Source organism: Notamacropus eugenii, chromosome 6, assembly GCF_028372415.1.
Source record: "Notamacropus eugenii isolate mMacEug1 chromosome 6, mMacEug1.pri_v2, whole genome shotgun sequence".
Taxonomy (NCBI): Eukaryota; Metazoa; Chordata; class Mammalia; order Diprotodontia; family Macropodidae; genus Notamacropus; species Notamacropus eugenii.
In genome coordinates, this window is record NC_092877.1 from 51,878,185 (window position 1) to 51,892,668 (window position 14,484).

A 14,484-nucleotide genomic window follows, 5' to 3' on the forward strand; every position below is an offset into this window, starting at 1 on the left:
TGAGTAATCAGATGTGAGTACCTATTTGAGTGGCAGCAAGAATGGCAGATCTGTAGTTAGCATAACTGATTTCATGATAGAGTCTGAAGGCAGATCGAAGCATACTTTTTGTTTTTTTCTTTCCTTTTTTTTTTTTGGGTCTGTGTTTTCTTTTGCAACATGGCTAATATGGAAATATGTTTTGTATGACTGCACACGTGTAAAGTAATTGCTTGTCTTCTTGGGGGTGGGGGGAAGGGAAGGATGGAGAATTTGGACTCAAAATTTTAAAAGATTAAAGTTAAAAGAAAAAGAATACCTGAGATCAAATCCCTGGCTTCTACTACTTATTATTTCAGTGACTTTGAACAGATTCTTTCACTTCTCTGGGTCTCAATTTACTTATTTGTAAAAGTGAGGGGATAAAACTAGATAACCTCAAAGGTCCTTTCTAGGTCTAAATCAAGGACTCTATGAAATTTAGTTTGGAACTTAGCATGCAACTGCAATGGAGAATGTGTGGTAATATCTTGGTTACTTGGTATTTAATTCATATTAACTGATGATGACAATAACTCAGTGGTGGTTTTTTTTTCTTTTACATAACTACCCATGCACAAACACATCAAACCATCTCCTGTCTCATAGTGGGAGAAAGGAAGAGAGGGAGGGAGAGAACCTGAAACACAAAACTTAAAAAACTTAAAAAAAATGTAAAAATTATTCTAACTTGTAACTGGTGGAAAAACAAAACTATTAACATTTATATAATGGTTATGTGATCCTTAATCATGCTGTAAAAGAAAAAACAAAAAATACAAGAAAAATTAAAAAGTAAAGAAAAAGTATGTTTTGATTTCCATTCAGACTCCATCAGTTCTTTCTCTGGAGATGGATAGCATTTTTCATTATAGCAGTTTTTACTGACTTAGACCATTATATTGCTGAGAATAGCTAAGTCATTCATAGTTGATCATCATACAATATTGCAATTATTATTACAGTGCAAAGTGTTTTCCTGGTTCTGCTCACTTCACTTTGCATCAGTTCATGTAAGTCTTTCCAGGTTTTTCTGAAAACATCCTCATCATCATTTCTTATAGCATAATAGTATTCCATCACAATAATATATGACTTCTTCAGCCATCCCCCATTTGATGGATATCCCCTCAATTTCTAATTCTTTGCTAACAGTGGTGTTTTTTTTTTAAAGATATTTTTCCAAGTTCCCTCATGCCTTATCTCACTGCCAGGAAGTAGTAATTGTTCTATTAAATTTACCACTGGGCACACTGGTACTAGTTTTCTCTTCAAGCCTTCTATTCCTCCTCTTCTGACTCTCTTAGGTAAGAGACCTTGTCCCTGACATTACTGAGAAAATTGAGGCCACTGAAAATGAGCTTCCTTGCCTACTCTTCTCTTTGGCTTAAAAGTCCGTGATATCACCCCTTACTCTATCTTTCTTTCCTCCCATATTTGATAGTGATTTAGTCCTTTTTTCTTATCAAGGCCAAATATATTTACATGTACTCTTGAAAGCATCCCCTCCCACTTTCTCCAGTAGATCTCCCTCCTTTGATCATTCTTTCCCTTCTCTAATTTTTTTTTTCATTTTCTACTGCTGGTTCCTTCCCTGTTGTTTTCAAATAATCTCTTCACCTCCATCCTTAAGAAAAAATTTCATTATACTATAAAGTTGCCAAAAGGTATCATCCTCTATGTCTCCTCCCTTTTTCAGACAATCTCTTAGAAAAATCACATGTGCTACACTCACTGTCTCTACTTCCTCTTTTCTCAATCCTTTGCAATCTATCTTCTAAACTCATTACTCAACTAAAGCTGCTTTCTCCAAAATTACCAATAATCTTAATTTCCCAATACGACCATTTTTTCTTAGTTCGTCTTTTTTTGGTGGGGGTGGGGAGCAACTAGGGCTAAGTCATTTGCTCAGGGTCATACAACTAATAAAGTATCTGACGCTAGATTTGAACTTAGGTCCTCCTGACACCAGGGATGATGCTCTATTCACTGTGCCATCCACCTACCCCAGTCCTCATCTTTTTAAACATCTCTGTTGAATGACACATTTGACCATCTTCTCCTCCTGGATACTTTCTTCTCTGGGTTTTCTTCAATGCTACTCTTTCCTGGTAAGAGTACTTATCTGACTACTACTTCTCAGTGTCCTCTGTTAGCTTGTCATCCATTTCAGTTTGTGTGTGTGTCTGTGTGTGTGTATGTATGTATGTATGTGTGTGTTGTGCATCTAGGAGGGGAACCTCTTCCCTTCCCTTTCTACATTTTCCCTCTAGATGACTACATCAGCTCCTATAGCTTTAAATTATTATCTCTATGAAGATGACACAGATCTATAAATAAGTCATAAGGACACATTGTCTCATCTGGTAGAACATAAGTTCCCTGAGAACAAAAAGTATTTCATTTTTTGTCTCTGTATCCCTCAGGCCTAATACAACACCTGGCACATATAAAGTGCCTAATAAATGCTTGTTGAATGACTGATACTAATCTTGGTTAACAAGCCCTAATATTGTACTGTAATAAAATGACTTTCCCCCTTCATACTTTCTTGGCAAACTTTCTCCCTCTCAATCAAACCTTAATCACATACTTATTTGTGTTCACGTCCAAGCCACACAATACTGTTCTCAAGGCAATGAAAACAGAAACAGGAGAACAAATACACAGCTAAAATAATGTAAATGAAAAGACTGAAGAGCAGTTAAATGCAAATGTGTGAACCTCATATTTAGTATAATCAGACCTAGACTAAATTACTACAAAGTATTTGTTGATCCTATCAGAACAATTAATAAAATTATATTAACAGTAACATTCTGGTAATGAATTGAAAGTTTAGACTTTTTAAAGTGGGTAATAAAAATAAATATTGAAATATGATTACTCTAAAAGCAAATTTTTAGCATTCCTACCTAGGATCAAATATACTACTTCTTAAACTATGGATCTCAACCCATAGTTTAAGAAGTGCTGAAGGGGTTGTGAGAGGAAAAAGTTTAAGAAGCCCTGTACTACATCATCTGACAGTGTAAATACTATAAAACAGTGATATAAAATTCTGCAATGTACACAGTAATCACATAATTTGCGAAGCACTTTCAATATCAAATGGAACTAAAACATGTTATAATCTTATTGGAGAATTCTTTTATATAAATTCCATTCAATAAGCATTTAGAAGGTGCCTACTATAGCAGGCACTGTGTTAGGTGCTGGAGATACAAAGACAAAAATGAAAACACACCTGCTCTCAAGGAGCTTAAATTCTAATGCAAATACTATTAGTTTCATAGCATGGAAGCAGTATAAACTAGTTTTCAAAGCAATTTCAAACTCATTTGCATTCCACAGTTAGTATGAAAATATACAAAAAGAGGAAGACAACAAGATTTATTAAGATCCTAGTATATAATAGGACTTCTGAGAGCCAAGAAGGCAGAGTAAGCTGTAAATCACTGCTAACTATCCCATAATCACTTCCAAACAATCATAATATAGCTCCTCTAAACAAAACCTGGAATAGCAAAAAGATGGGGTGAAACAATTTTTTAGCCCAAGAATTGTGGAAGATTGGCAAGAAAGGTCTATCTCACTCAAGTAAAAGGGAAGTGCAGTCGAGGACTGAAAGAGTCCCAGCAAGCGACCAGCAAGCCATACCTTAGCAAACCAGATGGACATCGATCCAGAGCCCCACTGTGGCAGAGCAGGCAAATGCCAACACCAGACCCCCAACCCCAACTCATGCTGTAGCATAGCCAGGGGAACAATTGCCATGTGCTTCAGCACAGCCAGGGGCAAACAGGTAGGTGCCAACCATGCTTCGATGTAGTCCAGGGCCAAGACCAGGCAGCCTCTAGTGGCCAAACCACCAAGTGCTTTAGTGTAGCCTGGAGAAATGTAGACACACCCCACTGGCATCAGAATATACCAGATACCAACATGAGAACCATGGCTCAGCATCAGGTAAACTGCCTCATGCCTGCCGCCTCCAGCAGCACCAACTACTCCGCCCACTCCCTCCCTCAGTGCAGTACCAGACACACCAGTACAGTATGGCCTGATTGTAGAACACTGAAAACAAATAAAAAATAATAATAATAAAAGTCAAAGCCTGCATGCCCTGGCACAGAAGCCTGAAACAGGGCCCCTGCTACCCAGGGAGAAAAGCTCAAATTTGAAAGAAAGGAAAAAGATGAGCAAAAAATAACAACAACAAAAGAATCTCTCCACGAAGTTACTATGGTCACAGGGAATATCAAGATACACATCTAGAAGAGGACAACAATGTCAAAACACCTATGGGCAAAGCCACAAAGAAAAATGGGAAGTGGTTTCAAGCCCACAAAGAAACCATGGAAGAGCTCAAAAAGGAGTTTAAAAATCATATTAGAGAGGTAGAAGAAAAATTGGGAAGAGAAATGAGAGTGATGCAAGAGAGTTATGGAAAATAAATCAATGGCTTAGAAAAAGAAAACCACTGCTTAAAAAGGAGAATTGGCAAAATGGAAAAGGAGATACAAAAATCCACTGACAAAAACAACTCCTTAAAAATCACAACTGAACAAATGGAAAAGGAAGTATAAAACTTAACTGAGGAAAACAACACCTCAAAAGTTAGAACTGGGCAAGTAGAAGCTAATAACTCTACAAAACAGCAAGAATCAATCAAACAAATTCAAAAGAATGAAAAAATAGAAGAAAATGTAAAATACTTCATGGGAAAAACAACCAACCTGGAAAACAGATCCAGGAGAGACAATGTCAGAATCACTGGACTACTTGAAAGCCATAATCAAAAGGAGGATATGGATATCAGCTTTCAAGAAATTATCAAGGAAAACTGCCCTGATATCCTGGAACCAGAGGGCAAAATTGGCATTGAAAAAATCCACCGATCACCTCAGAAGAGAGATCTCAAAATAAAAACTCCAAAGAACATTACAACGAAAGTACAGAACTATCAAGTCAAAGAAAAGATACTATAAGTAGCCAGAAAGAAACAATTCAAATATCAGGAAGCCACAATCAGAACTACACAGGACTTAGCAGTAGCAACATTAAATGATAGGAGCTCATGGAACATGATATTCTGAAAGGCAAAGGAGTTAGGACTACAATCAAGAATCACCTACCCAGCAAAATTGAGCATAATATTTCAAGGGGAAAAATGGTCATTCAATGAAATAGAAGGATTTCAAGCTTTCATAAGGAGAAAATCAGAACTGAACAAAAAATTTGATATTCATTATCAAGATCCAAGAGAAGCCTGAAAAGGTAAAAAAATAAAAATAAAAACAAGGGAATGAATGAAACTGAACTGTTTATATCCCTACATGGGAAGATGATATCTGTAATTCTTAAAAATTGTTCCACTAATAGTACAGCTAGAAGGAATATACACAGACAGAGGGTATAGCTATAAGATGAATTTGATGGAATAACAAAAATAATAAGGGATAAGAAAGAGGAGTACATTGGGTGCAGAAGGAAAGGAAGAGGTAGAATGATGTAAATTATTTCACACAAAGAGGCACAAAAATCTATTACAATGGATAGAAAGATGGGAGGGTGGGCAATGTGCATCACCTCAACCTTACTCTCATAAGAATTGGCTCAAAGAGGGAAAAATATACACAATCAGTTGGATATAGAAATCTATCATATCAGACAGGAAAGTAGAAGGGGAAGAAATTATGGAAAGGTAAGAGGGAGACTGACAGAAGAAAGGGCAGACTGTGAGACATCGCATAGAGAAGCAAATGCTGGTGAAGAGGGAAAGAGTGATAGGAGAGTGAGGACAAACGGGAGAAAAATAGGAAGGAGGGAAATACATGATTAGTAAGTATAACTGTGAATATGAATGAGATGAACTCTGCCACAAAATGGAAGTGGACAGCAGAGTGGATCAAAAACCAGAATCATACAATATGTTGTTTACAAGAAACACGCCTGAAGCAGAGAGAACATAAATAGAATAGAGGTAAGGGGCTGGAGCAAAATCTATTATGCTTTAGCTAAAGTAAAAAAAAGCAGGGGTAGAAATCCTGATCTCAGACAAAGCAAAGTACAGCACCCAAATTCTTAAAGGAGAAGATAAGTGAGTTACAGGTTCATGACCAAACAAGAGATAAAAAGCATTATGAAATGTAAAATAGATTATTTTGATTATATTAAAAAGCTTCTGCACAAACAAAACTGATGCAACCAAGATTAGAAAGAAAGCAAAGAGCTAGGAAACAATCTTTACAGCAAGTGTCTTTGATAAAGGTCTCATTTCTCAAATATGTAGAGAAGTGAGCCCAATTTATAAAAATATAAGCCATTCCCCAATCGATAAATAGTCAAAGGATATGAATAGCCAGTTTTCAGATGATAAAATCAAAGCCATGTATAGAAATATGAAGAAGTGTTCTAAATCACTATCGATTAGAGAAATGCAAATTAAAACAACTCTGAAGTACCACCTCATACCTATCAGTTGGCTAATATGCCAAAAAAGGAAAATGTTGTAGAGAATGTGGGAAAACTGGGACACTAATGCACTGATAGTGGAGCTGTGAACTGATCCAAATGTTCTGGAGAGCAATTTGGAACTACTGGACCATAGATTAGTCTATATACATGGGACTATAAAACTATTCATACCTTTTGATCCAGAAATACCACTACTAGGTCTGTATCCCAAAGAGATCATAAAAAGGGAAAAGAAACTACATGTGCAAAAACATTTATAAACAACCTTTTCCATGGTGGCAAAATACTGGAAACCAAGGGAATGTCCATCAATTGGGGAATAGTTGAACAAGCTGTGGTATATGACATAATGGAATACTGTTGTGCAATAAGAAATGATAAACAGGCAGACTTCAAAAAAACCTGGAGAGATTTGTACAAACTGATGCAAAGTGAAATGAGCAGACCCAGGGAAACATTGTACATAGTATCAGCAACATCGTGTGATGTTCAACTACAAATGACTCAGCTCTTCTCAACACACGATGATCCAAGAGAAATACAAAGGACTCAGGAAGGAAAACGCTATCCCAATCCAGTTAAAGAACTGATGGATTCTGAATGCAGAGCAAAGTATATTTTTTTCACTTACTTTATTCTTTTTTATCTTTTGATCTGTTTCTTCTTTTACAACTGTGACTAATATGGAAATATGTTTTACATGTGGCATATGTATAACCTATATCAAATTGCCTACCATTTTAGAAAGAGGGGAGGGGAGAAAAGGAAGGAGAGACAAAAATTTGGAACTCAAAAACTTGTAAAAATGAATGCTAAAAATTTTCTTGACATGTAACTGAGGGAAAAAATAAAATACTATTTTAAAAATTTAATAAAAAATACAAACAGCAGAACTGATAGTGTAACTAAAAAGTGAACATTCCTTCAATTTGAAATAGTTTATTAGCTATATATATATATATATATATATATATATATATATATATATATATATATATATATATATATATGCATTGAATGTTGTGTCAAAACCAGAAAATAACAAAGGCACAAAACTTAGAAAGCATTTTTTTCAGTACAAAAGAATGTAAATGTGGCAGATGATCTTACCTGGAACTGGGCCTTGCTTTTACTCCTTCTTTGCCTGTCCTTTTGCTTCCACTTTGTCTTCTGGTCTCTGACCGCCTCTCACTAGGCTGTCTTCTTTTTTCATGCTGTTTCTGTTGACTTGATGCATCCCCTTCAATGCATGACCCACCATCACTTTCCACTTGTGAACCTGAGTTGTGCACCAGGCACTTGGAGGAATGAGAGTGGTTGGGTTCTTGATGGTCACAGTCTCTTTCGGTAGGAACAGTTTCAGTTTTTAGTGTCTCTGGAGTGGATGCTGAATTATCTGACTTATCGATGGGATCCTTTTCTTTTGACTTGACTAGACTGTAAGAGGCATTTTTTATCACTTTTCCTGGAGTACATTTAGTCTTTAAATTTTCTGTATGATCGTCCCTGTTGTCCTCACAGCTACCACAACACACACACGAGTTGATGAGACAGTTGGTAGCAGCAATGCTGAGCTGATGGGATTCGTTTTCCTCTTCATCAGCTCTCGAGTTGGCCACAGGAACACACTGACTTGGTGCTTCTGGGGTAGTTACAGGCGAATCGGAAGAAGTAGGAGATTTAGGATTAAATATGACAGTTGCAGATATCTTCATTCCCCCAGTTCGATGGGCTATTATTTCTGCTGTTTCTGCATCTTCAGCATTCATATCCCAGCCATTGAGGTATAACTGTGTATCTAAACAACTGCAAGAATTCTGGATGGAGAGCCCAATCTTCTGCATTTCGCTCTCTTCAATATTATTGTTATTGCTCAAATCACTTTCCATCTCTTTTGTGCATAAGCTATCTCCCACTTCTCTGTTCTCTAAATTCTGAGTGTCCCTTTCCTTTGACGGATCCTGGCAAGTGCTGCTGACCCAAATCAAAGGCTCACTAGCAGACTCCGGCCTAGCGAGGGATTCTCCTGCTCCATCAAGGTCATCCATAAAAAAGACTCTGTCCTCTTCATCATGTAAATGTTCCAGATTTGACCTGCTTGGTGAGGCCTCTGCACTCGAGTTGTTTCTCAGGCCAGCTCTATGTGCTGGAGACTGGCATACACTGGGTGGAGAAAGGAGAGAGGACATTTCATCTCCTACCCTGTGAACCATCTGATTGAGCTGTTCCAATTCCTGTTCATCATACTGCATCGAGCAGGCTAATTCGGCCTCTGTATTTTCTTCTGTGACAGAAAGCTGCTCAGGAGGGAAAGTAGCAGCTAAAGTGGGTGCGATGACAGAGGGCACTTCTGGATCTGTTCTGACAGAGAACTCCATGTCTTGGGATATGCACAAATTCCGTTCAAGTGTGTGCAGTTCTTCTTCAGTCAATGTTTGCAGTAAATCTCTGCAAATTTCAAAAGGGAAATTAAGAATTAAATTTCTAGAAAAAAATTCCCTCATTTTGCTTAAAAATACATTTAAAAAAACCAAATTTCCACCACCAGTAGAAAATCAGGAAATTAAAAAAATATCTGCATAGTATTAAAATTTCCCCAAAAAGATATTATCTTTTTCTTAGACATTTGATTTTATTTGACTTAATTTGGACATATTTCATATGAAAATCAAATGACCCCTTGGAAAAACTTTTCTCAAATTAAAGGGTAATTCTTTTTATTTTAAAAAAATTCTAAAATTCAGCTGACAGTGTTGCTATTTAAATCATTTCCCTTTCTTTTTGAAGGTAACTAATCACTTCTGCATTTATTCTATTTGAAATAATACATGTTTCTAATTAACTGTGATGCATAAGCAATACCATTTGAAGAATTAAAATGAGAAATACAGTCATTTCAAGGTCTTAGGGAAGAGTACATTAAAATATTTTATTTAACTCATTTTCCCAAACCGCAATTACTCTTCAGTGATCTGAATGCTGAATGCTGAAACTAGGCAACTTGAAGAAATTCTGAAGTGTAACAAATGCGTAATATATTGTGTAGATCTATTACTTGGCAGTACTGCAATGATTCTGAGAAACATTATCTTGACAAGGAAATGACAGATCAACATGGCAATTTCTTTTGTACCCTACTCCGTATTTTATTTCTAGTTTTCTCTCTCCTATTGACTAGGAATTATCCTCTGGACGTTATTACATCAGGAAGGCAAAGGAATGGCAGTAACAGCCAACATTTTTACCAATTGAAGTATATTTTAGGTTTTATGGTTATCTAAACCAGAAGTGTTAAAACAGGTGGTCAGAGGGCATTATGTGGTCCATGACAGTCCCAGGGAGCACCAAATCAGATTGCAATATAATTGGAAAATATTTAACAAAATAAAAAAAATGATAAAACATAGATAATGTTAATATACTGTTTTCTTAGTCAATATGTAGCCTACAGGGATCCTTACACATGCTATGATATCAGCAGGAATGCTGTTATTCAATTGTTTTCAGTCATGTCTGACTCTTTGTGACCCCATTTGGGGTTTTCTTGGCAAAGATACTGGAGTGGTTTGACATTTCCTTCTCCAGCTCTTTTTTACAGATGAGGAAACTGAGACAAAGAGGGTTAAGTAATTTGCCCAGGGTTACACAGCTAATAAGTGTCTGAGGCTGGATCTGAACTCAGGAAGATGAGCCTTCCTGACTTCAGGTCTGGTGCTCTATCCACCTAGATGCCCCACTGTGGGCGTAGGGATAGAGTAAAAGGAGTCCATGACATACATGGGGCACAGGCTGAACAAAGCATGTTGAGGGCAGAAGGCAAGGTGAGAATGAGTAGCAGTGAAGAGACTAGCTTGGTTTGACCTAGAGTGACGGAAGTGGGAATGGAGAAAGGACTAAGTCACTAGGCAGGTTCCATAAAAGGTAAGCCTTTTATAGATAACCTACTAGTATCTTTTTTTTTTTTTTTTAAAAAGGAAAGGGCCAAGTTGATAGAATTCTCAAACCTTATGGGAGTGGAACTAGCTTGGCATTTACCTTACTAAGTGGTAGCCCAAAGCACTTAATTGTGATAGATGTTTCATGTGTGCCTTTTGCCTCTAAAACCTGTTTCTTATGAGTAGAATCCATGCACAATTCAGTGCTCCACAGGACCTAACACAGTGTTAGGCATAGTCCAGGAACTCAATAAATATCTGTTGATTGCATTATTTCTGGTTAGTGAGTGCTCCAGAACACAGCCATTTTGAGCCTAGAGGTGACACAGCAGTCTTATGAATAAAGGCTATAATAGTGCCAGTCAAAGGATCAATGATTTAAGCCTAGAAAGAATATTAGAGACCATCTAATCCAATATTCCAATTTTACAGATAAGGCCACTGAGGTCCTAATAAGTACAGTGACCTGCCCAAAGACACAAAGTCAGTAAACAGCACAGGGGAAAAATGAACTCAGGATCTCTGAACACATATTCAATACCTTTCCCTCTACATCACACTGCCTCCCTACTACCCAATGCCATTTCATGAACTGGCAATATAATATTTTAAAGGATGAACTAAGCATACTTTATCTTTTACAATGAATCATTTGGTTTCCTAGAAGTTAACTCATTCCTTTTTAATTCTTCAGAGATAGATTTTAGTTGTAAATTAAAGAATGACCCCAAAGTAAATGGCATACACTGGCAGCATACTATCAGTCATACAAATTACTCATATTAGATAAAATTAATCATTTTAAAATTTTCTAATTACTCACACTTAATAGAAACATAAGACATCTAGTCCTTTCCTGTTTAACAACTTTTATGTTACTGAAATTTCCATACAGAACAAATTATTTTTATAGATTATACCTGACATCTGAGTAAGTCCTTCACTTCCTCCTCCACGCTCTTTTTTCATGTCTGTTCATTCAGACATTAATTTCCTAAAATGGTTACAGTCTTTCTCTAGTATCATCTTTACTACGTTACATTTAGAATTATCACCAAAGTGATTACTAAAATTTCTAAAATGCTGTATGTTAGTCTTCTGACAATCGGATTACTGCAGATAATAAAAGATAAATGAATATAAATAATCCATCTGTATTTTTCCAAGACCATTTAATGAAAGAATTCTCACCATTTTCCATATGCATAATACGATGTAAACGGTGGTACTGCAGATTAGTTAATAGTCTTGCACTCCTTTGTTAGTGGATTTAGAGCTAATGTTGTTTAGTATAGGAAATTAAGTATAATTTTTAAAGGGAGAGATACAGAGTCTGCAAGAGTAATCATGCTGCAAGGCAGAGGACTACTCCAGAAATTGTATCACATAACAGTATGTAAAAATTAAATTTATTCATAAAATTTATAGCTTTCCATTGGCTCAAGATTAAAAAGATCTCATGGAAGCTCAGAAAAGTTTTAGCTATGTGCATGAAATATTTCTTTGATGCTTTAAAGAATCAGACCAGTGAACATTTTCCTTATACAGAGAGATTGTACTTTCTCATTCATGTCCTCCCCAAAAATCTTCCATGGAAGATTCATATGAAATATCGGGAGTCTTTGTTTAGTTCTTTTAAAATTATACAGGTACCAGAGCAAGACCTGGGCCAGTCATTTGTTATCCTTCACTCTTGTTTCCTAACCAGCTCTCCTTTTTTTATTATTCATGTATTTCTTCTTATATAAGTAACAACTAGGCAAAATGCTGCACCTACTACATACATCTATTCCTGACCCTTTGGGTTGATAAAAATTGTGATACATCTGAGAGCATTTGATGATTCTCAGTCACAGAGAGTCAGTACTCTAGGCATGAAAAACACGGGCTTTTGCAATATCTATTGGATATTTTCCAAAATGTGACTGAGAATGATCTCTTCCTTCCACTCATTTCTAAAAATAACTGATTGTCCTCCTGAAGTTCGTATGCAAGGCATTATATACTGAAGTGCAAACTGGAAAAAAAGTGAATCAGGAATAGAATTTATTATGTAAAAAAGCAGGGATAGTCATCATGATTTAAAGTTAAAATTAAAATCAAATTTAAGAAAAATAGGGAAACTACACTAGGTATCAGTCAAATTAATCAATAGTTTTAGACCATATAAAATAACTAGACAATATAAAAAGTATAAGAGCATACCTGTCAAACTGACACAGGAACTATAGAAATATAAACAAAACACCTTTTATACAAAGTTAGATCTAAATGATTGAAGTATTTATTGTGCATGGATAGGTAAAGCTAATATAGTCAAAAATGACAATTTTACCTAACTAGTCCATTTATATAACATCATTCCAATTAAATTACTAAAAATTATAGTACTAATACAGAAAAATAATAACAGGGTTCATTTGGGAGAGTAGAAGGTCAAGAACTTAAAGGAAACCAAGGGGAAAAGATGTAAAAGAATTAGATTCGGTAGCATCAGACCTTAAACCATATTATAAGGTGACAGCAGTATTAAGGTGTAAAATGGATGATTATTTTAAATTAAAATTTTCCCATATAAATAAAATCTATTTTTTAGCCAAAAATTTAGCAAAAGTCTATTTAGCCAAAAATGGAGGCAATGAAGAAAAATTGAGGGAAAAACTCTCACAGACAATTTCCCAGATAGAACATTATTGAGTCAGAATATTGCTGTAGGAATATATAGGAAATGATGGTGGATTCAGAAAAATATGGAAAGACTTGAACTTATGAAGGAAAATGCTATCCACCTATAGAGAAATAGATGACAGGTGCAGGCTTACATATATGTGTTTGAGTGTATACGTGTATATATGTGTATGTTTATGGACAGTGATATATATGTGTGTGTATGTTTATTGTATGTATATGCATATACACACATATACACATATGCATACTTGTATACAAACACACACACATAAATATCTGCACTAAACTGTAGACTTCTTGGGGAAAGGGGGAGGAAGGAGGAAAAATGAAGTAAAAAGTACACAGCTGGAGACAAAAGAAAACACAAGGAAGCAAAGCAAAGCTGGGCAGTTTTGAAAATAATGCGTAGTTTATTATATAGGTTTTCTTGAAACGGACATTAACTGCTTTATACTGAATCCTCTCATGTCTGCTGTGTACACAGGAATGTTTTTTCTTTTGCTATTTTGTATAAGTTTAAAATAAATTCAAATATAACAAAAAAAGAATGAGAAAAATAAATTTTTAAAAACTGCTTATCTCAGATTATATAACAGAATAAGATATTATGTATATATCTAAGAATATTCAAATACACTAAATTCAAAACCAACAGTTGTAAAGCAGCTACCATGTACCAGCTAGTTAGTGGCAGTGCTAGAATGGGAGCCAAGGCCTCTTAACTCCCCAGTCTCATGAAGTGATGATGATGACTAGTATTTATATGACATCTTTTTGATTCTCACAACTCTGGGAGGTGGATGCTATTATTATTTCCATTTTAGAGTGGATGAAACTGAGGCAAAAGGAGCTAAGTGACTTCCCCAAGGTCACACAGCTACTAAGTGTTCCGAGATGAGATGTGAACTTGGGTCTTAGAATTAGAAAGCATTTCACGTGCAGATCTCAACTGTCCTGTGAAGGAAGCTGCAATAGATAATAAGTACTGGATTTAAGAAAAGAAGGAATAGCATTTCTAAGATACGTCATCAGCAGACTAGCTGAGTAGACATTTTCTCCAGTTCCCACTAACTCAAAATCCTTAATAAATTCAATCAGCACCACACTCCCACCAGGTTCTGTGCTCTGGCAGGGAAATCCTAGGCAATCCATAGGGTATCTGTCTGAGATCCAGACAAAGATTTTATTCTTGCTGCAGAAACATCATCCCTGGAATCTCCCCCAACTGTTACAGCAATCAGGATGCTCTCTCATTATGTGAAATAGTTTCCCCTGACCTTCCTTTCCCTCCCCCACCCCAGTGTATTCCTCTTCTCCTTTCTTTCCATTCTTCTCTTAAATAGAATCCACAACAGAACCTGTT

The 14,484-nt window shown here is 36.0% G+C and overlaps 1 protein-coding gene across 8 annotated transcripts in view; it reads right to left on the reverse strand.

The window, feature by feature from the left end:
- ZFYVE28 (zinc finger FYVE-type containing 28) overlaps window positions 1–14,484 on the reverse strand; it is a 199,205-nt gene that overhangs the window by 78,255 nt on the left and 106,466 nt on the right. For 7 of the 8 annotated variants that reach the window (XR_011969423.1, XR_011969422.1, XM_072620033.1 and 4 more), the window contains exon 8: window positions 7,606–8,943. Coding sequence is in view for 6 of the 8 variants with exons in the window: in XM_072620033.1 (XP_072476134.1) it covers window positions 7,606–8,943 (1,338 nt within the window). In the remaining 2 variants the exon portion in view is untranslated. Of the gene's footprint in view, window positions 1–7,605; window positions 8,944–14,484 lie in introns of those variants that run through there. The other variant, XM_072620037.1, reaches the window with a different exon arrangement.